General features: G+C 45.5%; 1 protein-coding gene across 2 annotated transcripts in view; it reads right to left on the bottom strand.

The window, feature by feature from the left end:
• Nucleotides 1-27,205, bottom strand: part of SLC44A1 (solute carrier family 44 member 1) — a 1,740,232-nt gene that overhangs the window by 1,552,664 nt on the left and 160,363 nt on the right. For both annotated transcript variants that reach the window (XM_044061029.1, XM_044061030.1), the window contains exon 2: nucleotides 23,706-23,795. In XM_044061029.1, coding sequence (XP_043916964.1) covers nucleotides 23,706-23,795 — 90 coding nt within the window. The remainder of the gene's footprint in view (nucleotides 1-23,705; nucleotides 23,796-27,205) is intronic.

Below are 27,205 nucleotides of genomic sequence, written 5' to 3'. Positions count from 1 at the left end.
CTATAAAGGTGTCTAACAAAGCAGCCAACAGAGGAGGTACTGCAGAAGGTTTAGAAGCGTTCATCTGAAGTAGTTCATAATACACTTGCTGGATATCAGACACCTGGGAAGAATCCTGCTTAAAGTGTTCTATCATTCTAGCTATTGTGTCCCCAAAAGGCAATTCTTCAAAAGGAGACTAAGGGCTAATGGACTCCTTTTCATCAGAGCCATAAACCAAAGGCGAAGGCATCTTGTAAGAGTAAGACAAGTACCTTTCACCAGACACCAAATCATCATGTGAGGAATCAGGTTCTCTAGTCCTTTTGGAAGGAGTTGGAAGTCCAAGGGGGAGTAGGCACTAAACCCCCCTGGGGAGGTTTTAGGGCCACTAAGGCATTAAAAAGGCCCTGAATAAACTCCTGCGATTCCTTCCGGAGATCTCTGGAGGATACCGAAAATGTTTTCTGTTTTTCTAGGTAGGGACATCAGCCCTAACACACTAGAGGGTTCAGAAACCTGATGGGATTTAATAAGAGTACCTGGAACCTCTTCCCTGATCAGAATCAGCAGAATCAATCTACGGCCCTCCTCCAAAGAAGTGCCTCCATCAGGATCACTTAAGAGGAATCCAACGGAGACACCTGATGGCCTATAGAACTATCATCTGCATCTAGAGAAACATCTGGTGGAGGCTGGACAGCCGAAGAATTCACTTGAGTTTTCTTGGTCTCCTTCTTACTTAACAGACGTACCTCGGGGTTAATAGATTCCGCCATGCTATCCCGGGCTAACTGTTTAAGCCTCTGGTTCTCAAGATAGATGGGCCGGGGAAGACAACTGCCTTCTAGAACTCAGGCACAAATGCCTTACAAATGCTACAGGTTGTATGGTAGTGGAAAGCACCAACAAAAGACACTGTTTGTAATGATCCTTATGGGGAATCTGTCTCCCACACTGTCATTTTCACTTCTTGGATGACATGAACTCCAGGTAAACACAAGAGAACAAGACCAAAAGTAGAAAAAAAAAGAACCCGATGGGGCACTTATTGGATGGCTAGGCATTCAGAGCAGCAAAAGGGCATTCAGAGAGATGAGCGATGATGACATTCAGACTGGTATTAAAGAAGTTCTGGGTAACTGCATCCGTATGTCACCTTTATACACTCTGTCCTAATGGGGACCAAAGGTGTGACATATGGTGCATACAAGACCTAATTGTTTTAGTATACTGGCCAGACGTTGGGCTACCCTTAGGAGGCGATCCCAAGGTGAAGAATACTACAACAGTGATACTGAAGGACATCACTGGGTTAGTAGGCCATCCCCTCTCATTTGCCTTATCTCTAAAGCTTCCATAACTTTGGCATCATAAGAGCAATCAAGGGGAACTGGCATTCTCCTCGCCTTCATCATCTGGCATGGGGGACTCAACAGAGATGCCCATGCACTCTTTCATGCCTGCTTTCCTGCAGTATTCAGAAGTAACAAGTCCAAGGATGAAGAATAAGAACATTTGTGAGCAGACATCTTTGTGGGACACTGTAAAGGTCCCTGGGTCCTTCTGTCCTGCTGCATGACAAATGGGTTAGCTACAGATCAGGGAGAAGCAGGTCTGCTGTTCAGACCTGTGCCAACACCTAAAGTGACAGCACATACCACAGATGGTCACTGTACAGACCCCTGCAATATCAAAGCTGAAGCCAGTATTAGCACACAGAGCAAAGACATGATACAATATAGGTCAGTCTCATAGCCATTAATGCCAAAAGGCTTGGTATTAAGCTTGACCATGATGTGCTGAACCCAGCACTGGTAACAGCAACCCACTGTAATTGGTACACTTACATTGAAACCATTGAGACTGGTGGCTCAACCAACAGTCAAGTCATCAGCATTGATAAATAAGACCCTGAAAACAGGACTACATTTGCTGCCAATAAAAGCTTTAGAGACTGGCATTGATGTCAGCAACCTTGGAACAGGCACGAGTGTGGAGGACCTGGAAGAAAAGGACAGCACATAGTAAAAAGGACTCTATGCATCATGGAAGCAGATGAGGAAGGAGTTAGAGACACCTTCTTCTGAAGTCAAAAATATGGTGTCAACCTACCACACTCAAACTCAAAAGCAAGTAAAGCAGAAGATCTAGCTAGTAAGGTCTCAAGTCAGTTAAGAAAATTAAACTATGAGAGACTGTTGATCCTGAAGGGGACCTGTTCTTCACTACTTGCAACTTTGGGAAGCATTTCTTCCATCCCTTGCTTGTATTTAAGACCTGGAGAGGAAGGCATGGATTTGTTTGGTTTCGAAAAAGAAGTTTTGTACTCAACATAACGTTCCATCTGAGTAGGTAACTTCATTTGTCATCAACCTGTGGGTATCGGATCCAACCTGGATCCGAGCCGGCAGCTTTCCAAGCTAGAGGTCCGAGCTCCAAGCTCCTCCCCTTACCCATAATACAATGCCACCTCCTTCCAATCCTCAGATCGTGTTTGCCCATCCATACAATCTCACAATGACAATACAACAACCTGGAGAATCCTAACCTAAGGATTAACAAATGACCTGAAAAACCATTCCAGTGTTCAGGAAGTCAAAGAACCAGGTTGGGGGAAGGGGGGGGGGGGTCGGTTGATGACAAATGAAGTTACCTACTCAGATGGAACGTTATGGTGAGTACATAACTTCTTTATCTGAAGTAGGTAACTTCATTTGATCATCAACCTGTGGGAGGGAAGGATATTCCGGGGCACTGCAGAGCCAAAACCACCCTTACTCTAGACACTAAATCCAATTTATAGTGAGAGATAAAGGTATGAGAGGATGCCCAAGTAGCCGCAGAGCAAATGTCATCTAAGGGAATTGTCGACCAGAATGCAGCAGATGTAGCCATAGAACGGGTAGAGTGAGATTGAACCCCAGTAAGCTATGGCAGGCCAGATAGTTTATATGTGAGCAGAATGGAAGTCGAAATCTATCTGGCTAAAGTCACCTTCGACACAGCCTTACCCAAGAAGGGTTTAGCAAAAGAGACAGAGCTGATCAGACTTGCGGAAGGCCACTGTACTGTGCAAATAAAAATATAACTGTCTATGAACATTTAACAAATGAAGTTTGTACTCCCCTCTGTTTTGAAAGTTAGGGAAAAACACTGGAAGATTAATGGACTGATTGATGTTCGACTCGGAGACCACATTAGGTAGGAAAGATGGGTTAGTCCTGAGAAAGACCCTGTCCTTCTGGAAAACTAGATACGGGGCTCTAATACAGAGAGCCTGGAGCTCCGACACCCTTTTGGCTGAGGTAATAGCTACCAAAAAGGCAGTTTTTCATAACAAAAATTTCAAATCAACAGAAGCTGCGGGTTCAAAAGGAGGTCCAGTTAAAGCCTGAAGGACCAAGGTTAGATCCCATGAAGGGACGGGGTTCCTAACAGGGGGTCTCAAGAGAAACGTACCTTTCAGAAAGGTCTTGCAAATCTTGGTGTAAGAGAGGGGACTGAGATGGTCTCCAATGTGAAAATGCGAGATAACCTTTACAGTAGAAGAACTGGCCCCTTGCTGAAAAATATAAGATAGAAAATCGAGCACTGCTGGAATGGGAGCAGTGAAAGGGTCCAAATTCCTATGAGATGCCCAAATAGAAAAACGCTTCCATTTACTATTGTAAACCTTCCTGGTAGAAGGTTTATGCGCTGCTACCAGGATACATTTAACTGCAGACGAGATACCGGGAAGTCCTAGCAACTAATGGAACTGGATCAACCACGCTGAGAGCTTGAGATCGAGCAGATTCGGGGGTTTCAATCCCAAAGGATGAGATATTAGATCCGAGATGGGATCCAAGATCCAGAGAGGAGCTATAGGATGAGACCGCAGGCACGGGAACCAGGTTTGACGAGGCCAGAATGGGGCTATGAGGATAATCTTGTTCCCCAACCGACAAGCTTTCTGTAAGAATGTTGTTATCAATGGAAGAGGATAAGCATACAGAAGACCGGGTGGCCAAGCACGGACTAGAGCGTCCCTGGGGCTTTCCCCCGGAGGGGGAATTAGAGCGAAAAACTCGCTGCACTTCGCGTTGGAAGGCGACACGAAGAGATCGCAGCAAGGCTGACCCCACTTGCAGAAGATCTGTTTCGCTACTAAGGGATTCAGGGACCACTCGTAAGGCGATAGGATAGTTCGACTCAGTTTGTCGGCTAGGATGTTGGACCGACCCGGAATGTGTGTTGCCAACAGAAAACGGTTGGTGGATATCGCCCAATCCCAAACTCTTATGGCCTCTCGTCAAAGAGGGTAAGATCTTGTCCCCCCCTGTTTGTTGATGTACCAGACCACTGACATGTTGTCTGACTGAATCGCAATCGTCCCTGGAGGGAGAAAGGCATGAAGGGCTTGCAACGCTAGAAGCACCACCCTCATCTCCAGAACACTGATGTGCAAAACTGTCTCTGAGTCCACGTACCTTGAACAGTTCTGCCCGGGTAGTCCCCCCCCCCCCACCCAAGGCGAGAAGCGTCCGTGGTCACTATGGCTTGGGGTTGCGGCAAAACAAACGGTCGTCCTTCCCGAAGCTCTCGGGAGTGGAGCCACCTCAAGAGGGAATTTCTGCAAACTCTGCCGAGAGGAATCGGTAAGTCCAATGGGTGGTGAAGGATGGACCACTGAACCTGCAATGTCCACTGGAGAATTCTCATGTGCAAGCGAGTTAAGGGAGCGAGATTGATTGCTGATGCCATGGACCCTAAAGCTCTCGGGACTAACTCCGCTGACAGGGCAGGTGACTGAAGAAGGGCTAAAACGTGTAAGGTCAAGCTGCGAATTCTGTCTGATGTCAAGAAGGCCTTGGTCTGAAGCGTGTCTATCCTGGCCCCTATGAACTCCAAGACTTGAACTGGTTGAAGGGATGACTTCTTCAAGTTTATGGTGATCACAAATGGGACACTAGAAGTAGGAAACGATCCCTGGCTATGCAGAGTAGATACCTGGTGGGGGCGGTAAGGAGCCAGTCGTCTAGGTAAGGAAAAACCCGTATTCACTGTAGTCTCATCTTGGCCGCTACAACTGCCATGACCTTGAACACCCTGGGGGCTGTGGTGAGACCGAAGGGTAGGACCCTGAACTGGTAATGACTGGCCCCTAGCCGGAAGTGGAGAAACCTCCTGGATCGCCTGTCCATGAGAATAAGAAGTTATGTACCTACCATAACGTTCCATGTTAGTTGTCTTCTCTCGCCTTCTTTCTTGCTTGATGGGTTCGGAGCCGATCCCTCGGCTCCGACTCGGCACTTGCTAAGCTCGAGAGTCACTTTTACCAGCTCGAGGCAGCCCCATATCCCATGATGCAAGGCGGTAAGTACCCAGATCTCGTTTGCTGACAAAGGGCAATAGCACCAAGCATAAAATACTTCCCAAAGGAAGAAAGAAAAATGACCCGCCATTCCTCAGTCTTTTTCTGCCCAGATGTCAAGAAGACCCAAAAAAGACAAGGCCCAAAATACCTGCACCAAAAATATGTACAAGATAAGGCTGGCAAAATCAAAAAAGCAGGAGCTGACAACATGCCTTGCAAAACAGCTGTGGCAAAACCCCAGCCCTAGACTTAGAGTAGAGGAAGGTGATAATTTAGAGAAAGTATGCACTGAACTGTTGTAGCAGCAGCCCAGAAAGTGAGGCCTAAAATCCCAGCTGGAATCTCTTGCCCATGATGGGAATAACAAAATGCAATGCAAAAGCCAATCCACCTAGAAATAGTTTGTTTTGACACAGGCAAACTGCTTGAACAAAGGATGTGAAAACAATGGTGGGTCACTTACAGATGGAAGAAGGACCAGGTCTGAATGGTCTTCAGCATAACAGTTTCTTATACAAGGTCTGTCCAGGCCAGGGGAAGGAGGGAGGGTCGCAAGAAAGAAGGCGAGAAGACAACTAACATCGAAGGCTATGGTAGGTACATAACTTAATGTTAAGTTGTCAATCTCGCCTTCATTCTGCTTGATGGGACCGTCCTAGCACCTCTATCCTGGGTGGCTCAATGGAACAAACTCTTGAGGACTGTAGAGCCAAAACTGGCTCTGTCCCTGGAGGCCAAGTCCAATTTGTAATGGGAAACAAAAGTGTGAGGAGTAGCCCAAGTGGCCGCTGCACAAATAGTGTCTAAAGGAAGTCTAGCTTGAAAGGCTGTAGAAGTAGCTAAGCTCCTAGTTGAATGTGCTTTAGGTTTTGAGCACAGCTGTTTTCCCCTGAGCGATAAATTTCAGAGATGACCAAGAAAGCCATCTGGACAAGGTCACTTTAGAAACAGGAAGGCCTTTTTATCACCCGCATAGGAAACAAAAAGTTGATCAGATTTTCTAAATGTTTTTGTTCTGTCCAAATAATATCTAAGTTGACGGTGGACATCAAGATAATGTAGCTTTTGTTCAGCTCTATCTGAATAGTTAGGAAAAATACAGGGAGATCAATGGATTGATTCAGATTGTTCTGAGAAGCGACCTTAGGTAAAAAGGTTGGATTAGTTCTCAAAGATACTCTGTCTTTGTGAAAAACCAAATAGGGGGGTCGAACTGAAAGAGCATGAAGTTCAGACACCCTCCTGGCAGATGTAATAGCCACTAGGAATAAAGTTTTCCAAGAAAGATATTTCAGGGAACAAGAAACAGCTGGCTCGAAGGGGAAGAATCAAGGATGTCAGCACTAAATTTAGATCCCACTGAGGAGGAGGATTCCTGATTGGAGGCTTTAGTAGGAAAATTCCTTTCAAGAAGGCCCTGCAGAGCCTATGGGACATAATATTATGATCTGCTATCCCGACATGAAAATTGGAAATAGCAGCCAATTGAACTCTGACTGTGGAAGAAGAGGAGCCTGCATGAAAAATCTCTGCTAAGAAGTCCAGGACTGCCTGAACAGGGGCAGTAAAAGGATCAATATTTTGGGCCTTAGCCCAATAAGAGAAACGTTTCCATTTGCTTGTATAAATCCTCCTGGTAGAGGATTTTAGCCGGTTACTATGATGTCTCTAACTGGGTTAGAGATCAAAGGAAGCCTGGCTAAGGAAGGAAGTGGAGCAACCATGCTGTGAGGTTGAGAGAAGGGATTGACCGGTGCAGCTGACCCGATTAGTGAATCAGAAGATCTGGCACTGGGTCCAGATGCCACGGCTGCACCAAAAGGTGATGATGGAGGAACGGAACCAAACTTGTCGAGGCCAGTAAGGGCAATGAGAATCAATTTGGCTCTCAAACGGTAGCTTTCTGGATCACCTGAGGGATCAGAGGAAATGGAGGAAGGCATAAAGAAGTCCCTGGGGCCAATCCTGGGTCAGAGCGTCTCTGGGGATGGCCTGATAGAGGGAAGAGGCTGAAGAAGTCTGGACATTTGCTGTTTTGGGTGTAGCAAAAAGATCGCAACATGGACGACCCCATTCCAGAAAAATCTCTTCCGCTATAGATTGCTTGAGAGACCACTCGTGAGGCATGAGGATAGCTCTGCTCAATCTGTCCGCTACAATGTTGGTTTTCCCAGGGATATGCGTTGCTACCAGAAACCGGTGAGAGGAGATCGCCCATTGCCATAGTCTGAGCGCTTCGACACAAGGGGTAGGACTTGGTTCCGCCCTGTTTGTTGATATACCAAACTACAGACATGTTGTCTGTGTGGACTGCAATTGTCCCTATGGGAAGAAAGTCGTTGAGGGCTTGCAACGTTAAAAGCACTGCTCTCATCTCCAGGACATTTATGTGCAGATGGTACTTTCGAACGGCTGCCACGTCCCATGAACCATCCTGCCCTGATAATGACTCCCCCACCCGATCAGGGAGGCATCCGTGGTGACAGTGGCTATCGGGGATGGGGGTACAAAGTACCTGCCTTGGTGAACCTGAGGCGATGTGATCCACCAAGCAAGATGCTCTTTGCATGTCTGTGTCACCAGAATCTGGTGACGCATTGGAAGTTGCTGGTATGACCATTGTGTGAACAGCATCCACTGAAGAAGGTGCATGTAGAATCGAGCCAGGGGAAGAAGAGTAATGGCCGCAGCCATGAGACCTAATACCTTTAGAACCATTCTGGCCTGTACTTTCTTGCTGGCCAGAATGATCCTGACATGACTCTGAATGTCTGAAACTCTTTGTTCTGTAAGGGTAGCTGACATCCGAACAGTGTTTAAGTTTGCGCCTATGAAGGTAATAGACTGGCAGGGCGATAAGGATGACTTTTCAAGTTGATTGAGATGCCCAAATGAGAACAAAGGTCTATTGTGTAATCCCTGGCTTGTATAAGCTGATGCCTGGTGGTGGCTGACAGGAGCCAGTCGTCGAGATACAGAAACACCTGGAATCCTTGACGCCTCAGGTGAGCCGTGACCACTGCCATGCATTTGGTGAACACTCTGGGGGCTGTAGTGAGACCAAAGGGCAGGGCTCTGAACTGGAAATGACTGGACCCCAGCCGAAAGCGGAGAAATCTCCTGGAGCATCTGTGAATTTTGATGTGATAGTACGCATCCTGAAGATCTATTGAGCACATCCAGTTGTCCTTCTGTAAGAAGGGCAGAATTGACTGAAGAGTGACCATTCGAATCTTGTCTTCCTGACAGACTTGTTGAGTCTGCTGAGATCCAATATTGGTCTCCAGTCTCCGTCTTTTGGGGACCAAAAAGAACCTTGAGTAGATTCCGGGCTCTGAATGGTCTATTGTAACTGGCTGAATGGCTCTTTTTTGCAGTAGTTTTGAGATTTCTGACTCTGCAATCTCCATTAGACCGGGTGGTACATCTGGAAGGGATCTTGAGGGGAAGGGACTTTCCTCGAAAGGAATTATGTAACCCTTGGATATGATCGACTGTACCCATCTGTTTTGAGTGAGGGAATGCCAGGCTTCCGTGTACAGTGATAATCTTTTCCCGGCTGCCTCCAAGGAGGGACAGCCGGGCAACAACTCAGGGATGCTGAAAGGGCTTATCAGAGAGAGGCTCCCTGTTTCCCTGGTTCTTGGACCCCCTCTGCCTCTAGAGCGTCCTGTTGTTGTTACCCCTCTGCCTCTAGGGGTAAACTGACCACGTGAATCCGGCGTGACTCCTTGGGAATTACGGGACCACATTTTCCCACCCTTCTGTCCTTTGGGGTAAGGTCTAGAAGGGGTGGAAAACGGACTCCAACAGCAGAAAGAGTCTTGCCGTCCTGTTCGCACCTGGTCAAGGTTTCCTTCACCTGAGGGCCAAACAAAGCTGACGCATCAAAGGGAGAATTTGTGAAGGACACCTTAAAGGGATCCATAAAATCACATAGCCGCATCCAGGCTTGGCGTCTAAGAGCCACACCTGTACCTGGCTCTACTCGCTCCATCCGCAGCATAAGATATTAGCCGCATGGAGGAGTTTGCAATGGAATTGAGGGTTCCTAGCTGCTGAAGCAATTTTTCTTGAGCCCCTGCAGCTGTAGGATCCTGAACTACTTCACCCAGCTCCTTAAGGATATCCCTCTGGAGTCTGGTGAAGTGACATAGGTAATTCAGCAACGCATAGCAAAGGTCGCTGAGGAAAACATCCGCCACTGTACCTATCCATGGTCCTAGAGTCCTTATTAGGAGGATGGACGGGCACGGAAGGATCTGCAAGTTCCTTTTGGTGGCCGCAGCCACCACCATGGCATCAGCGGGACACCCTTAGTAAGGAATTGTTTGTCACACGGGCAGTGATAAATTTTGAAGGCCTCCTAGGGACTGGCTCTACAGAGTCAGGAGCTGCCCACGCTTCGTGCAATAACCTGCATAAGGGGGTCGAAGGCGGAGACACCCAGGAGGTGGAGGGCCGAGATCCAAACGCCTCTAGGTATACTGACTCATCCTCAGAGGGATTGTTGGTGGGCCAGTTTCCCCTCTGTTTCAGGAGTTCTAGGATGTCTGAGAAGGAGACATCCTCAGAGGGGGATCTAGGGGATCCCTCTGACTCATCAAAGTCAGTATCCGAAGTGACAGACTCGGGGGAGTCTACATGCTTCCTCTCACAAGTCCTCTTCCTAGGAGGATCTCCCGAAACATCAGGAGAATCTTCGGAAGAGGGGGAAATTCCCAATGGGGAAACCTGAGGCGGAGGATCTCTGGGTCCTGTAGCAAGAGAAGTGGCAGAGATGCCAACAGGTACTATAGAGGGAGGAGCTACGGGAACAGACTGCTGACTGATACCAGTGGCCAGTACACTCTTCATCACCTCGAATGCTCTCCTCCCAGGCAGGTCCGAGAGAACCCGGCTCCGAAGAGCTAGGAACTCCAGGGACCACCGAAGGGAAGTCTCTGAGGCAGATGTCGGAGCCGAGCTCACCAAGGCCGAGGCTCCAAGGGGAAGAGCGGGCTCGGACAAGGGTCCGATGCCACTCACCCCTCGGAGGAGACCATGGAAGCCCGACCACGAATCCCTCTAAGGAAGGTCTCAAGAGGAGATAAGAGTAGAGGCTGAAGGAACAGAAGGGGTATCCGTCCTCCAGCCGTAGCAGTAACCATTCCGAAGACTCCAACTCCAAGCTCTGGGGTAGAGTTGAAGGAGGAACTGTAACGGGTGTGGACCAACAGTCGTCTGTTGAGACGGACTATGTAACATTTGGGCCAGTACCTGTGACTTAAGTAATCTACTGACCACTCTCTCTAGGTCATGATCTGACAATCTGGATGACCTTGAAGATCGGCTCCGATGGCTCCGTTCCGATAGAAGAGGTGAAGCCGAGCCGAAGTATCGGCTCCAAGGAAGGAGACCTCGACCTCTTCCTGGAATGAGCCATCGGACCCGATACCATAGATCCTGTCGGAGCCGACCTCTCGGAGCCGACAGGAAACCTCGATGTATCGGCTCCAGCCGGAGCCGATACAGCCACCAAAGTAACGGTGTCAGAGCCGATCGGAGCCGACACCGATGCCTGTGCCACATGGGTGTCGGAACCGATCGGAGCCGACATCGAAGTGGTCGATACAGATTCGCACCGATAGCCATCGGTGCCGAAGGCTTTAAGCCAGAATCGGCTCCAGCCGGAGCCGATCTCGACTCGGAACGAGTCAGAGCCGAGGCCGCAGGCTTAGACACAGAAGCCTGGGCCTTGGAAGATTTAACTGATTTTGACGGAGCCGACTTAGCCGGAGAGCCCTCCGACTTAAGAAGACCCCTAAGAATCAGTTTATTGCATCTTTCCTGCAGGACTCTCTGGCTGAAGGAATGACAAATAGCACAGGAGTCCTGCAGGTGAAGAGGCCCCAGGCAATACAGGCAAGAAGTGTGACCGTCTGTCAGAGACATCTTCTGACAGCACGAGTCACACTTCTTAAAACCTGAGACCCTCTCCTTTGACATGGTGCTTAAAACACACACACACACCAGTCAAAAAACTTAAATTAAAGAAAATACCAAAAGGTATTCCTAAAAATAAACACACACACACCCTAACAGGGAGGGGATGGGATGGGTAAAGTTTGACTAAAAAATATTAAAGGAGACAGGGATTTTCTGTCAGGAAACTAAAAAATTAACTTATAACTAATAATAAAGAGTTTTTTAACAAAAAGGGGCTTGAATATTAGTAAAGTGAATCACTTACCAGGAGCTGGTAAAAGGAGGACCTCATAAGCGGCAAACGAGATCTGGGTACTTACCACCTTGCATCATGGGATATGGGGCTGCCTCGAGCTGGTAAAAGTGACTCTCGAGCTTAGCAAGTGCCGAGTCGGAGCCGAGGGATCGGCTCCGAACCCATCAAGCAAGAATGAAGGCGAGATTGACAACTTAACATTGTGATAGTACGCATCCTTGAGGTCTACGGAGCAGTCCTTCTCCTGCAGCAGGGGCAGAATGGATTGAAGCGTGACCATCCGGAATTTTTCCTTGGCAATGAAGAGGGTCTTTGTTGGAAGGTTGAGGATCGGCCTTAAGTCCCCAGTCTTCTTTAGGCAATTACTCCAGGTTCCTTTTGGTGCCATCTGGATTGTCCTGGGGGGGGGGTGTGTGTGTGTGTGCTGGTTGGCTCTTTTTTCTAGCAGCTTTTTTACCTCTAAAGCTACAGCTTCCCTCTGACTGGGTGGTACATCGGAGAGGTACCTCGACTGAGGAAGCAGATTTAAGAAAGGGATAGAATAACCTCTGGATATTATTCGAAGCACCCAGCGATCTGATGTGATGGCCTCCCAATGGGCCAAGTGCTTCGAAAAACGCCCCCCGACTGCCTCAAGAGAGGAGCAGTCAGGCAACCCCTCAGGGCTGCTGAGTGGGTCGGTCAGAGAAAGGTTCCCGCGATCCAAAGTTTTTCGGCCCCCCTCTGCCTCTGGGCCGGCGTCCACCTTGTCCCCCCTCTGCCTCTGAAGGACGAAGGGTCCAGAGCGTAATGGGACTGCTGAGACATCCGGAACCACATCTTCTTTTGTCCTCTCTGGTTCCTCAAAAAGGACCTTTGGGGAGCCGAGAAGCAGACTCCGACAGCAGACGGCATCTTCCCATCTTTCTCACTCTGAAGTAATGTGTCGCGGACGGTCTTCCCAAACAGAGTAGAACCGAAGGGTGCGTTCGTGAAGGATGCCTTGAAAGGTTCCTCAAAGTCACAAAGCTGGAGCCAGGCATGACGCCTTAAGGCAATGCCGGATCCACTGGCTCTAGCGGCCCCTTCCCTGGCATGGGAAAGTAGTCGCATAGATGTGTTAGAAACTGATTTCATCAGAGTGGCCATGTGAGCCGAGAAGGTCCGTTTGCCCTCGGCCGACATGGACTCAGGGAGAGAGTCAGCATATTCTTTCACCAGATCCCGCTGAAGTCTAATTACATGGGCCAAATAATTCAGCACCCTTATAGAAAAGGTAGCTGAAGCAAACATCCGCTTCCCGATACGATCCATCGTCCGAGACTCCTTATTATGGAGATGGATCGAGTAACTATCCTGAGCAAGTTCCTTCTTAATGGCTGCCGCCACCACCATAGCATCTACTGGGGAACCCTTACTCCAAGCAGTCCTGTCCACAGGGGGACTAAAAATCCTATCTGGCCTCTTGGGGATTGGCTCTACAGTGTCCAGTTCCTTCCACGCCCTCGTAGTGATGAGGCCAACCAGGGGGTCGGGCCAGGGGGGGGGGGGCACCCAAGAGGTAGACGGGCCTGCGAACGCCTCCAGGAACACAGACACATCCGAGGAAGGTTTTTGGGTTGACCACCCCCCTTTTAGGCAAAGCATTTCCATAATGTCTCCAAAGGAGACGTCCTCGGGGGGGGGGGGACCTGGGGGAACCTTCCCCTTCCTCCAAATCGGTGTCCTCCGTGAGGGACTCAGGGGAGTCCAAGTGCCTCCTCTTACACTTACGTTTGTGAGGGACCTCCTCGGTGGGACTGTCCGAGGAGGGCTCACCAACAGGGTCGTGTTCTGCCAGTGGAACGGGCTGGGGTGTCAATGCAGGCTATACCTGGGACTGGATGATGGAAGACTAGCCCAGCTGCAAGGAAGTGGGGGCGGAATCCGAAGAAAGAGCAGGGGGACTCGAACCTCTCGAGAGAACCCTCTCCACCACGTCGAAAGCAGAGTGAACCAATCTCTCTGGGCTCCATGGTTAACACCCTCTGATCCAGCGCGGGAATCGGCATCGGAGCCGAAGCGCTCGGACCCGAGAGGGAAGTGTGCTCCGACCAGAATGGAGCCGAGAACACACTGGCCCCCTCGGATCTGACGCACGGCTCTTGGCCCTGAGAGCTTGGATCTGAAAAAGGATCCAAAAATCTCAAGGGCATGGCCGGCGTCGAGGTAGCTATAACTGTCGGCGCCAACTCCCCGACTCCGAGACTCCTCGGATCAGAAGGCTCCGAAACCTGATAGTGGATCGGAGAAGAAGCTATCGAGGTAAAAAGTGGGGCAGAACTCCCCCCGGGGGGGGGGGGGCAGCAGCACTCCCATCTGCAGCTGGGTTTGGAGAAAACGACGCATCTTCCGGTCCATATCAGCAGAGAGACTACGGGTCGACCTAGAGGAGGCCGCCGCTGCGATCACCTTGATGATGGTCTGGCCTCCTCCTCCGGCGAGAAGCGTGGAGAACGGAGCTGAGGGGAAGAAGACCCGGAGACCTTCTGAGGTGAGGAGAACAGCTTGGCAGCGGAGCCAAGGGGGCAAAGTCGGCCAGCCGCTTGTGGCTTCTATGCCTCTCTTTCTCCTTCTCTCTCTCTCTCTCTTTTCTTTCCTAGAGTCTCTTTCGCCCTGGGAAGAAATGGGAGGTTGAGTCCCAGCCAGGGGAGAGAGGACAACAGGCTGAACCAGCCGCAGCCACGGCTGGAGCCGCTGAGGGAGGGAGAGGAGGAGGAAGCCAATTCCGTGGGTAGAAGACCCGCCAGAATCAGCTTATTCCTTCTATCCCTCAGGGCCAGAGGGTTAAAAGCTGCATAAATTTGGCAGCTCGATGACAAGTGCGTTACTCCCAGGCAGAGGACGCACTGAGTGTAGCCATCCGCTGGGGAAAGCTTACGGCCACACTCAGTACACTTAGAAAAAAATGGCCTTAGGGGCCTCGGCCATAATATCCAAGGAAAAAACACACACACGCGCCTCACAGAAACCTAAGGGAAAGGGGGGAATTACTAGGTTTTAAACTACGGGGGAATGGAAAAACTCAGGGGTTTAAGCTAAGAGATTAAACTGTCCACACACACACTAAAACTAATAAGATTTTTACTCACAGATCACCTAACCTAGGAGCTCGAGAAACTCGTGCTTGACAAAACCGCGGCAAACGAGATCTGAGGATTGGAAGGAGGTGGCAGGGTATTATGGGTAAGGGGAGGAGCTTGGAGCTCAGATCTCTAGCTTGGAAAGCTGCCGGCTCGGATCTAGGTCGGATCAGATACCCACAGGTTGATGATCAAATGAAGTTACCTACTTCAGATGGTTAACATTCATGTTTCTAAGGCCGAGGAGAACATAAATCAGATACTTACTAGTTTCAACACCAATATAAATGATTTTGGTTCCATTTGCCTAGTCCCAAAAGACATACACAAGTTTAAAGTAGCTTTACAGTCTCAAAGGTATCAGGATTAAAGGCTTACCATATTTGACACTTACAAATATCATGCTGATTTCCTAAACAAATCAAGTACTGCTCGTGCTTATTCTTTGGCAGTGTTTTGGTCTTATACTTACGCTATTGCTCTACTTATAATGGCAGGAAAGGAAGATGCTTGCAAAGTCAAATGAACACAAAAAAAAGACAATACACTAATACTAATTTACACTCAAATAACTGGAAGGAATGGAAGAACTGCTGTGGCAAAGCTAGCCACCCGGCGATGTAAGCCTTGCGTCTAGATGACTGTCACTACTGAAGTGACACCCCAATCCCATTTGCAAAAATGGGAAAAAGAGGTTGTGGATGTGGTTGAATAACTTGAAAGAAATTGTGAGAAAATAGAAACAGTAGGCATGAGGGCAGATTACATTATCTGAAGAAAATTTTTCATGAGAAAGTGAGCAAAATAAATCCCGAAACAATCAGCTGAAGTATGACTGTAATCAGTTTTGCAGAAACATTCACAAAAACAAACAGAAGTAACCTACGGTCATTTCTCTGATGCATGAATACTGTAGCATACAAATAAAGAAATGGGGAAAAATATCCTTTGCAGTGCATTCTGGTATGAATAGAGACACATAGCAGCCTAGAAAATTTCAAATGTCAAGATGTTCTAAAACGTCAGTATTAATCCAGCTGTTACAAAAAGGATCAGGGCACCAGTCTAAATGCAAGACTCTCAGACATGTTCTTTCATGACACACATAGTTAGTGGCAATTTGGAGGATCACTAATCAGCTATGGCATATCTGTGAGAAATGTGAGAGAAACAAAGCACCCAACAAAAACCAAAACACTCAGGCAGAATATGAGGGCTCCAGCCATAGCACTCCACAACTGAGAAAGAACAGTTCTGTAAAATCTTACTGTAAGTAAATGTCGTTCTCTTCACTGTGCAGTATTCTTTACCAAAGGGATCTCCTGTCAAGGATAGCCCCATATCCAGTCAGTATAGCAAAGCCTTTAGTGCTGACAGGTCAGTGTTGCACATCACACGCATGATCCCTGTGCAAGGCGCAAGGTGTAAATGTAACATATGGAAGCACACACTCAGAACTGAAAAAGCCCCAGTACGAACTGAATGCCCTTAAGGACAAAGAGAACATGCGCATTCAGGAGGAGGAAAAGGAAAATGATGAAGAGCTCCTCAGCCAGGAGGTCAAGAAGACTACAAGGCAAGAGGAAAACAGAGTAGGATGGAAGGAGTGAATAATACAACAGTGAAGGGAAGGATATCTACTGTTATGGTAAAATTTTACACAACTGTACTATATCCTTCCATATCACTGTTGCAATATTCTTTACATAAGGGACGGTACAAGAGCTAAACAGGAAGCCTGAGAGAAGGAAGGCACAGAAAAACCATTTACAAAGCCATGCAGGATAGCCTTGGCAAAACTCTCCCTGACCCTGTAAATAAAATTAATTTTACCTTCTCCAAAGATGATGCCACAATACAAACGAAAGATGACAGACTATAATAACTGGCTTAGTTTCTGGCATCATTCTAAACGGATGCAATATTTGTCAGCATGGAAGGAGATGGTCAACAGACCACACTGTTTTGCCAGGGATGGTCTGCACCTCTCCCCTCTAGGCTTTTGAATATTAGCTAAAACCTAGTCGTCCTTCATAGTGCCTTTTTTAGGCAATGCCAAACTGAAAGTACTTCCAGCACAGCAAATCAAAACCAAGAAAATCTAAACGGTATTACTGCTCAATGCCAGGAGTCTAAACACAAAACTCCTCTCCTTAGAAGCTGACTTTACCCTAGAGAATACTGAAGGTCTGTGCGGTCACTGAGACATGGTTTAAAGCCGCAGAGAGCACACCAACAGTGCAAGGCTATAACGCCTTCCACACATTTAGGCCAGCTATTTCACAGGCAGGGGACTAAAGGTGGAGGTGCCTCTATTTACATAAAAAATAAATATACTATATGGCTAGTCAAACAGGACAATGAACTTGAGCTGCTCCATGGTCAGATCACCATAGGTAAAATCCAATACAACTTCTTTGCAAGGTATAGGTCCCTCTCTATGATCCAAGAAACCCATGCCATGTATTTAAACTTATTAGAAACACTATCCATCCAACCAATACCATATTCATGAGTGACTTTAATTACCTCACTATTGACCGAGAATCCTATATGACATCAAATGGACAGGCACAGAGATTCCTGGAATTTGTAAACACAAATTCCCTGAACCAGACAGTCAATACACCAACCAGGGGTGCAATCATACTGGATCTGTTCCTCAATAATATGGAAGACTGCTGCACACCCACTGCTGTAATGCCTTCTCTGGTAAGGTCAGAGCACAAAATGGTCTGCTTTGAAGTAAAAAAAAAAGAACCTCGACCCCCAGCAACCTGGAATATTCAGGAACTACTCTAAGGCTAACCTCCTGCTATTAAGTGAGATCCTGGCAAAATTTCAAGCCCCCATAAACCCTGAAAACACTGCTGCCTTAACTGTTCACAGAAACCCTGCAAAAGCATGTTAATAGCTGCAGAGGCAGCTGTACCCACCAGGAAGAAGTACAGAACTAACTCAAAAAGTACAGAACTAACTCAAAAAACAAGTCACCCTGGTGGAATTACAAAATCAGTAGGTTGTACAACAGGAGGAAGAAAATCATGGCAAAAATTAGGAAGTGCAGCACCCAAGCAGGACAAAAGCAATCTTGTCTCAAACTAAAGAAACAACTCGGAGGACAAATAAAGTCTACCAAAGCCAAATTTGAGATACGTTTGGCCTCCCAGACCAAGGACAACCACAAAGCATTCTTTAGCTAGGTCCGCAACCTCAGAGGCATTACACAAGTGTGTGCAGAGCTCATTGTAAATGGAGCCACCATACTGAGCCAGAAGCTTTAGCAAACCTCCTGGGTGATAAAGGCAGCTCCAACTTTCCCCCTCTTTCCAACTCAACCTTCCCACAGGAAATATCATCAGTTATAACTCCCCCTACTATCACTAGGAAACAGGTCATTAATGCTCCAAGACAAAGACCACTGCATCAATGGGCCCAGACAATATCCCAGGATGCCTTCTAAATAGCATGAAACATCACCCATCAGGGCCACTGGAATTGCTATTTAACTGTAGCTTCCAAATAGGCTTCATGCCTCATGAACGGAGAAAGGCAATAGTCATCCCTCTGTACAAGCTACAAACCCATAAGTAAGAACGATCATGGACATGATCAATGCAGATATAGTAAACCTCCAGACACTGGATCCAACCCAGTCTGGTTTAGTCAAGGGCAGATCATGCCTACCCAACCTGGTGGACTTCTTTGAAGTCACCAAAGCAATAGATGAGGGCAAAATCACTCACGCTGCTTACCTTGACACCTGGCCAAGGCATTTGACACAATACCCCACTCAAGCATTGTTGACAAAATCAGGAGGTTAGGTACAAAGCCATACATCACCCAGTGGATAGCCAACTGGCTCAGAGACAGGACCCAGGACGTTAAAATTGAAGAGTCCACCTTGACAAAGAGGTCAGTGACAAGTGGAGTCCCTAAAGGATCAGTCCTTGCACCGCTTCTTTTTTGGCATTTAATTATCAGAAGTCAAGGCCCATGTCAGTGGTCTCTGCCTGACTAAATTTGCAGATGATTGCAAATTAGAAGCTGTCATTTAATCTGTCACTGACACAAATATTCTCCAGGAGGGGCTAACACAGACAAGCAACTAGTGTCAGAGCCATGGACTAAAGTTGAATGCCAAGAAATGCATAACAATATCCTTTGGAAAGTCATCCATCTCTGGTACCAGTAGTCAGAGACTTAGGGACACATAGATACTAATACAGCCTTTGACCATCATGTGTCTACAGTGGTGAGGAAATCATTCTATGATGCACAACTTATAAACACAGGCATGCCATCCAAGTCTAAGGAAGTCATTGTTCCACTGTATTCAGCATTCATCAGATCTATCATTGGAGTACAATGCCTGCTTTAGTATGTACCTAGCCAGGCATATCCAACAACTGGAATGTTCACAGAGGTTCCTCAATAAAAGAATACAGGGCATAAGTAAAATTCTGTCTCCTACAGCCTTGCTGAGGGGAGATCCATGCCTGGCATACAGGGCATTGTCAGACCCCACTCTGATGGACCTGCTGCATACCCACAAAACAAACATCACCAGAATTACCCATTCTAACGACTTAAACCTTGCCTCTGATATAAATAGGACCTGCTGGATAGATAAGTATGTATCCCAGAGACTACCCTATCTATGGAACAGGCTCCCCATCCATGTGAAGCAGAGTTCCTCCCTAACCCAATTTAGGTGCAACTTGGACAACTGGATGGGAAACCGAAAATTCATCTCTGGTTTGGCATATATGTCTCTATTGGACACAGATAACATGTAAATGGTTCATCTCCAGGCTCATGCTTACACTTACCAAGGGTATCAGAACTTGTCAGAGATTTGGGATGCATAGCTAGGCTTAAAAAGGCCCTTGTGGTTGTTAGCCAGTAAACACCTAAGAACCTATGAATGCTTAGTGAAAGTATGAGCACTGGACCAAGTAGCAGCCTCAAGGATGGAACTGGTATCCAGGCCCTTGAAAAAAGCACCAGAGGAGACAACTACCCTAGTAGAATGCACCTTTACCAACAAGGAAAGACATTTTCCATAAAAATTACAACAAAAAGAGAAATGGCCTTAGAAATCCAGGGGGAGGAGGAGGTTTGCTTAGAAATAGCTAAACCTAAAGTCATATGGCAAAAGGAAACAAAAAGTTGCTCAGATTTGCAAATAACATTCGATTTATCCAAGTAACATCTGAGTTGTCTATGCAAATCCAAAGCATGAAGAACCTTCTCAGTGGCAGACTGCGGAGAAGGTAAAAAGGAAGAAAGATGAATGGACTGATTAAGTGACAACTCACTGACCACCTTGGACATAAAAAGGAGGATTATTAGGAAGAGACATCCTATGTCTGTGGAAAACTAATAAAGGAGGAATGGCCATGAGAGGCTGAAATTCAGAAGCTCTCTTGCCTGAAGTGAGAGCCAAAAGAACAGTCTTCAGAGTATGATGATGTAAGGAAACTGAAGAAACAGGCTCAAAAGAAGCCAGAGTCAATTTTCAAAAACAAAATTGAGGTCCTAGGAAGGCAGAATGGTCTTACTGAATGTCCCAATATAAATTATGCCTTTAAGAAATTGCTTCCTCCTTCCCTCGGCCAGGTCAAGCAAACTAAAATAGAACCTGACTTGTCCAGGAAAGCACATTTCTGGAAGGCAGGATTCTGAGTAGACATAACAGGTGTCATATGCCTAGAATGCTTCTTGCCTTTGGGAAGAGGGAAATCTGCCTATGGACAAACACAGATCTGGAAGGATAATTCCTTATCATAAGGCAACACCTGGGGAGAGGGCAGTAACTTAGAAGACTTGTCAGAAGAGAGTGACAATACAGAAGGGTCTGCAGAAGGACACAAAGAAATTTTCACTTCTCGGGCACTTCATTGAATGTGTCTGGCTTCTTGGGTGCAGGGGGCTGAGAGTCAGGGGCCACAGATGCTGCCAAGAAAGTATCCAGAAGGGTAGCCAGAACAGGAGGAACAGCAGATGGCTTAGGAGACTCCATCTGAAGGAGCTCATAGAATATTTTCTGAATCTCAGAAACTTGAGAGCAAACCCATCTAAAGAATTCCATCAGATGAACAATGGAATCCACAAAGGAGAGTTCCTCCAGGGAAAGAACCATAGCCCAAGGGGGAAGGGATCTGGTAACAGAAAGCCAAAGATCCCCCCCCAGTCCAAATCCTCATCAGAGGAATTCAATTCACTGGGCCTCTTTAGTGGACTGGAAGACCAGGGAGGAACAGGCAGAGAGACCCCTTGAAAAGTATTCAAGGCCAACAAAGCATTAAATGAACCCCGAGTGAAATCCTGCCATTCCCTAAGATTTGAGGAATCTTCCTTGGGCCTTCAGATATAATCAGCCAAGGTTCGCCCTCAACGTCAGGCACAGATGTCTGGAAACCCGTGATATAAAGATTTAATATAAAAAATATATATATAAATAAGGGCTTTCGCATCCTAGACATGTCACCAGGAACATTATTAAAGGTCAGTTCTTGAGAACCATGACACTGCACAATGAGGATAATTTTGCAGTTGAGGCGCTAGGTACTGTGTCTAAGGAGTTTATAGCTACAGAATACTCTAAGGCTGAAGTACAGAAGGACGCTGAAGAAGTTTGTTCACTTAGTCTTTGTTGTTAAACCATTTTTTTACTGAAGAACATGAGTCCTTGTTCTCCCATTCTGCTCGCCATGTTTCATGTCCTCGTACTGGACTGACATTCTAATATAGACACTGTCTGTGATATAATAAAGATGATCTGGTCACTACTGATCAATGATGACAACGTTAACTCATTACATCCGAGTGATTCCTCCAGGTGTATCTGCAGTTAACTCCTACTGTTAACTCCTACTGACACCTCTAGGTGTCAAATATTGCTTGTTCATATTTGCATCAATAATTCCAAAACCATGCTATGTACAAAGTTTTAAAATATTTCATCTTAAAAGCTTATAAAATGGCACATTTAACTGCATTAATATTTGACCTCTGTCTAGTGCTGGTAAATAGACATTAACTGTTGTTTTTATGATATTAATTTATATAGATATAATTTTTACATTTTTCTAAATATCTCAACAACCAAGTACCACAGACAGAACTCCTTAGCCTCATATGAAAGCCCTCAGCTAGAAGAATAAAATGCTGACGGTTTGTGTGTAACATAAGTGGTTGCTGAGATATCGTAAGTTGTTTACAAAATATTGCAAATGTAATAGTTACTGTGTTTACTGTGACTTATAAAATTTGGTTTAAAGACCTAGAACCTAAAGAATACTACAACTATAAAAATAGTTTGTGCTGAAGAGTTTGCTATTTACACTTCTTTCATAACCCCTATGGTTCCATAGATATTAACATTTATTTGAAATGTAAGGACATAATTTGATTCTGTCAAATGGCTTAGGATCCGCCCACTGGAAGTTACACTGCAAACTTCCTGAGCTCCATTGCAGTCGAGTTAAAAGGGTGCTCAAGTTCTCGTTCCATAATAAGAAAGTACTAAAACGTGAACTCTGCTATAGACCACATATCAAAATTTTATTACCTTTGATTGAGGTGGTACATTTCCATGCAGGTTTTGCAATGTCTGCAAATTTATTTGGGCCATGAGTGTCATCGTACATCCGCTACTTGGTTATAATATTTATTTACATTTTTATTCTGATTGCAAAACATCTAATATAGCTTACTATGCTACATGTCAAGTTTGTGAATGTTTTTATGTAAGGAAATCTAATACACCTTTATAGAAAGGATTTTAGAACATGTGGGTGATATTCATAACAAGAAGCCAAATAATGCGTTAGCAAGACGTGACTGAATCAGACTCACAACACTGGTTTAAGCTTATGGTTATGGAAGTTTTAAATGCTAATATTACGGGTGGAGACCTTAGAAATAAAACTGAATGCTATGAGCTGCTATGGATTGTACATCTGGCAGGAGATACCTTTCCCAGCTTGAATGAAGCTTCCACTGTCAAGTCTGTATTAAGGTCACATGGTCTTATACATTAACCTGATTGGTAGGTTATTTCTGAATGGCTTTTTATGAATGGTACTAAGAGGCATTATAGTGAAGATCAGATGTTCTTTTTATTTGTTCTGATTTGCTGATTTGGTTTTTAAATATGGTAGCTTGTGTTTAAATACTTTTATATGGTCTGAAGAAGCGGCTTGTAGCAGCGAAAGTGCTTACCATTTATTTATTTTTCTATGTGTTTTTTATATTAAAGCTTTATATTGCTGCCACGTTGATCGCATTTGTTTTATTTTTACTTTACATAGCTTTATTCTCTTACAATTCGCCCCTTACCCGCAAGCTATTCCTTTATTTTTACATCTCCAGGTATATGGACAAGAAGGAGAGACTACTACATAGGATCTTGGATACAAGTGCATGGCAGATACAGCACTGCAAAAGATTGTGGGAAGCACACAGAGAAGAGACACTGGTTGTGACATTCGTTATGGGGAATCTCCCTCCCACATTGTCATTTTCCCTTTCTGGATGACATGAACACAATAACCACGAAAATACAAAAGAAACCCCCAAGGGGGCACTTGTCTGAAAACACAGCTTGGTAAACAGCACATCAGAAGGGCATTCTAGCACAGCAGAAGGGTACTCAGACTGACGTTCAACAATGGCATTTGGACTGATGGCAAAGTTCTGAATGTGTGTGTCTGTACTTCACATTTACGCTTTATGGCTTGCATGGAGAGTGTGATGAAAGATACCTATAAACACTAAGTTTTGGTACACTGGCCGGATGTAGAGCTATCCATGGCAGGAAATCCCTTAGGGTAAAGAATACTGCAGTGATATGGAAAAACATCTTAAGTGTTGTAATGGAAAAAAAATAATCATTGCTCCATCCTACACGTTATATGTAAAATGTCCTGCATGACAAATAACTTGGAACAATATTTTGTGTTAACAGCCTATAGTTTCAGTACTTAACAAGGTTGTCCCTGAAAACAGAGAAGTAAGAACAAATGAAACTGCTTACCATTCCAATGCAGAACAAAATAAATATTAGCAGCCAAGGGATGTCAGTGCAGCTGTGTTCTTTCAGAGGCTTCCACTCACGAGGTGAGCTCTAAAAGAGAGAACACGGTAACTTCAACCAAAGAACAAATAAAAGCACCTGACTGGCTTGGCACAAAGCAATCCATCTACAGTATCAATGTTCTCTCAATACAGTAATGTATATGACTGGGCTGAATAGGCATTCAAATACATGAAAACAGCAATTTTCTAAAAACAATAATTATGTACAAATCAAAAGGTTAGATTTGGTAGAGTGGGTCCATCCACAGCAATAATACTAGGCATAATGGACTGCCTAACAAGTAAAACTTTCTATGGTTTCTGCAGTCTGCCTATCCCTTAATGTACTATGTTGTCAGGTTTATCCATATCTAAGGTGACATGTCTGAATAACTGATATGTATATGGCTCATGTATTACTACGCCAGAGGTATGAGGAGCACTGAGGGGTATGTTACCACAGATAAACTTCTAGTGTTATGCTAAGTACATGCAAAAAGAAGGCTATCGCCTCTAATGATAGGAAAAGCTCTAAAACAAATCCTGTCAGTCTACCTTAAGAAAATGCTTTTTTTTTTTTTTTTTTTTTTTTATATATAAACTGTAGCCACAAAAAGACCTGAACCCTGATACTACACCTGGTTTATAGTGTCCTACTGAACACATCAGGAGAAGACACTGTTAGCCACTCTGCTAATATAGTTAAATTGTGGATTAGAGGTACAACTTAGAAGTGATCCTGGATAACAGACTAACATTTAAATGATCAGATGACAGCTGTAATGAAATAATGAGGGTTTCATTCCTGAAATCTCTCCAGAAGCAAACATTTTAAATCGTTCAAGGTGATCTCTCAAGAGCAGTGTTAGCAGCACAAAAGGTAGCATACTTGTTTTTGTAAAATGCTTGCAGATTCATGTGGAATGATGCTGCCGTTTTTGGAACTCCATTCAACAGATATGTAGTGTAAGAGGTTCTAATCCTACACATAACCTTTAAACATATTACAAGGAGTTGTTCACTAGCTACCTTTTGCTACACCATGTGAAGCTTGCACAGGCTCCTGGTCTGTCTTCATACAATTTTTAAAACTGGTACATGTGCTCATACACATGTGGCTCACACTTACCTGCAGGAGTTTATAGTGCTGTACTGACCTCCTCGGCTACAGTCTCCCACAGACTGTTGGTTGGCCCACAAGTGCATTTGAAATGTCATGTTGTTAATTTTTTTTTATATACTGGGCCTCATACCTGTGGAATCTCAGTACCTAAGGGGACTGCTCCACAACAGTCTGCGTCTGCAGTCTTTTTATTTCAGCTGGCTTAGAAGAAGAATAAATCTGACCAGCTGAGGGTGTTTTCAGTTCTTTGATTTTACTTCATTTACCACTCAAACCTATTTCTTACAATTTATTTTCATCTACAGCTGTATTAGATGTCTGGTCGCCTAGTCAAAGTTAAATCTGCAAGCTGTTAATTAGCTTCATTCTGCAGCCCTGAGTTTGAGTCTCTCAATTTCACTTAATCAGACAGTACTCCCAGACTGTCCCATTCTCAGTTGGGTTACCTGGTTAACAAACTAATAAATAAAAATATACTGTTTGACTTGCTGTTTAAGTCTGTTTTGTCATGTTACACATTTTTAGTGGTGTTAACAGTGCTTTTTTAAAAGCATTATTAAAAGCATCTAAATTACCTCTTTTTGGTTAAACTACAAATAGTAAGAGTCATGCATGTTTCAATAGAGACAAACTTCTCATAAGACATTCTCAGCTGGCTGTGCAAGTCCATACATTGATGAAGCCACTACCAGTCCACCTCCATACTTCCTACAATTGGTAAAATACTAATTTGGAACAAACTTAAATCATACACGAAAAAGAGAAGTTATGTACTTACCATAACGTTCCATCAAGGTTATTGCTCTTCATTCGTCTTCAACTTGTGGGACCCGGATCCGGCTCGGATACCTTTCTCCAGCATCTGATCCGAGCTCCAAGCTCCTCCCCTACCCATTATGCCCCTGTCTCCATCCTCCCTTCAGATCGAGTTTGCTGTCCCCCGTAGCAACCCAACCTGACACCATGACTTACTTCCTGATGCCAAAAACTGAGACAGTATCAACAGAAGTAACAGATAATGGTTAAGAGAGGGTCATGCCTTAACTACACAGCCCCAATGAGGCAGGGGGAAGGAGGGAGGGACAGCTCAAGACAAATGAAGAGCAACAACTCAGATGGAATGTTATAGTGAATACATAACTTCTTTATCTGAAGTTGTCATTTGGTCTTCAACCTGTGCAGAGTCCCTAGCTACGAAACACCTGGGAGGTCCTCATGAAAGGATATTCCGTAACACAGCGGAGCCAAAGGTTCCCCTGCTTCTGGAGAGAAGATCCAGTTTGTAATGGGAGATGAAAGTATCCAAAGATGCCCAGGTAGCCGCCGAGCAAATTTCATCCAAGGAAACTCTGGACCAAAAGGTGGCTGAAGTACTCATAGATCTAGTAGAATGTGCCTTAAAGTGACCTGGTGGAGGCACTCCTTTTGTTGTATATGCCTAGTGTATACACTGAGAAATCCAACGAACAAAGGTGACCTTAGATGCAGGCTTCCCTAAAAGAGCTTAGAACAGGAAACGAAAAGTTGATCAGACTTGTGGAAGGCCTCTGTTCTGTGCAAGTAAAACCATAATGGTCTATAAACAACCAAAAGATGCAATTTATACTCCCCTTTATTCTGGAAGTTCGGAAAGAAGATGGGGAGGTTGATGACCTAGATTGATGTTTGATTCTGAGGTACTTTAGGTAAAATGGAAGGATTACTGTGCAGAGAAACTGTCTTTATGGAAAATCATAAAGGGGGCTTAATTGATAAGTCCTGAAGCTCTGACACCTTTTTATCTGAAGTAAGAGCAATCAGGAAAGCTGTCTTCCAAGACAGGAATTGTAGATCCACTGAAGCGGCAAGTTCAAAAGGGGAAGAAACCAAGGCTTGAAGGACCAAGGTAAGATCCCAGGGAGGCATAGGGTCCTTGATCCGCAGCCACAGAAGAAAAGTATTCTTCAGAAAAGGCGCTGCAGAGCTTAGAAGATGCTAGAGAAGCTGACTTGTCCCCTATGTGGTAGTTAGAAATAGCTGCCAAAACTGCAGAGAAACTGGTACCCTGCTAGAAACTGCTTGCCAGAAACTCCGAGATGATAGGAACCGGAGCAGTGAAAGGATCCAAATCCCGAAGAGCTGCCCAAATGGAGAAACGCTTCCATTTACTGGAATAAATCTTCCTCGTGGAAGATTTATGAGCTGCTACCAAAATCTTCTTAAGCAAAGAAGATAACCCGGGAGTCCTAACTATCATGGGAACTGGAGCAGCCAAGCAGTGAGCTTCAGGTTAGCCAGATCTGGATGTGGAATCCCTGAGGGATGAGAAATCAGATCCAGAGCCGGATCCAACGTCC

The sequence above is a fragment of the Protopterus annectens genome, chromosome 2.part0 (assembly GCF_019279795.1).
Source record: "Protopterus annectens isolate FY-2018-M chromosome 2.part0, PAN1.0, whole genome shotgun sequence".
Taxonomy (NCBI): Eukaryota; Metazoa; Chordata; order Ceratodontiformes; family Protopteridae; genus Protopterus; species Protopterus annectens.
The sequence above is the reverse complement of the archived record's forward strand: the minus strand, read 5'-3'. Positions and strand labels throughout refer to the sequence as shown.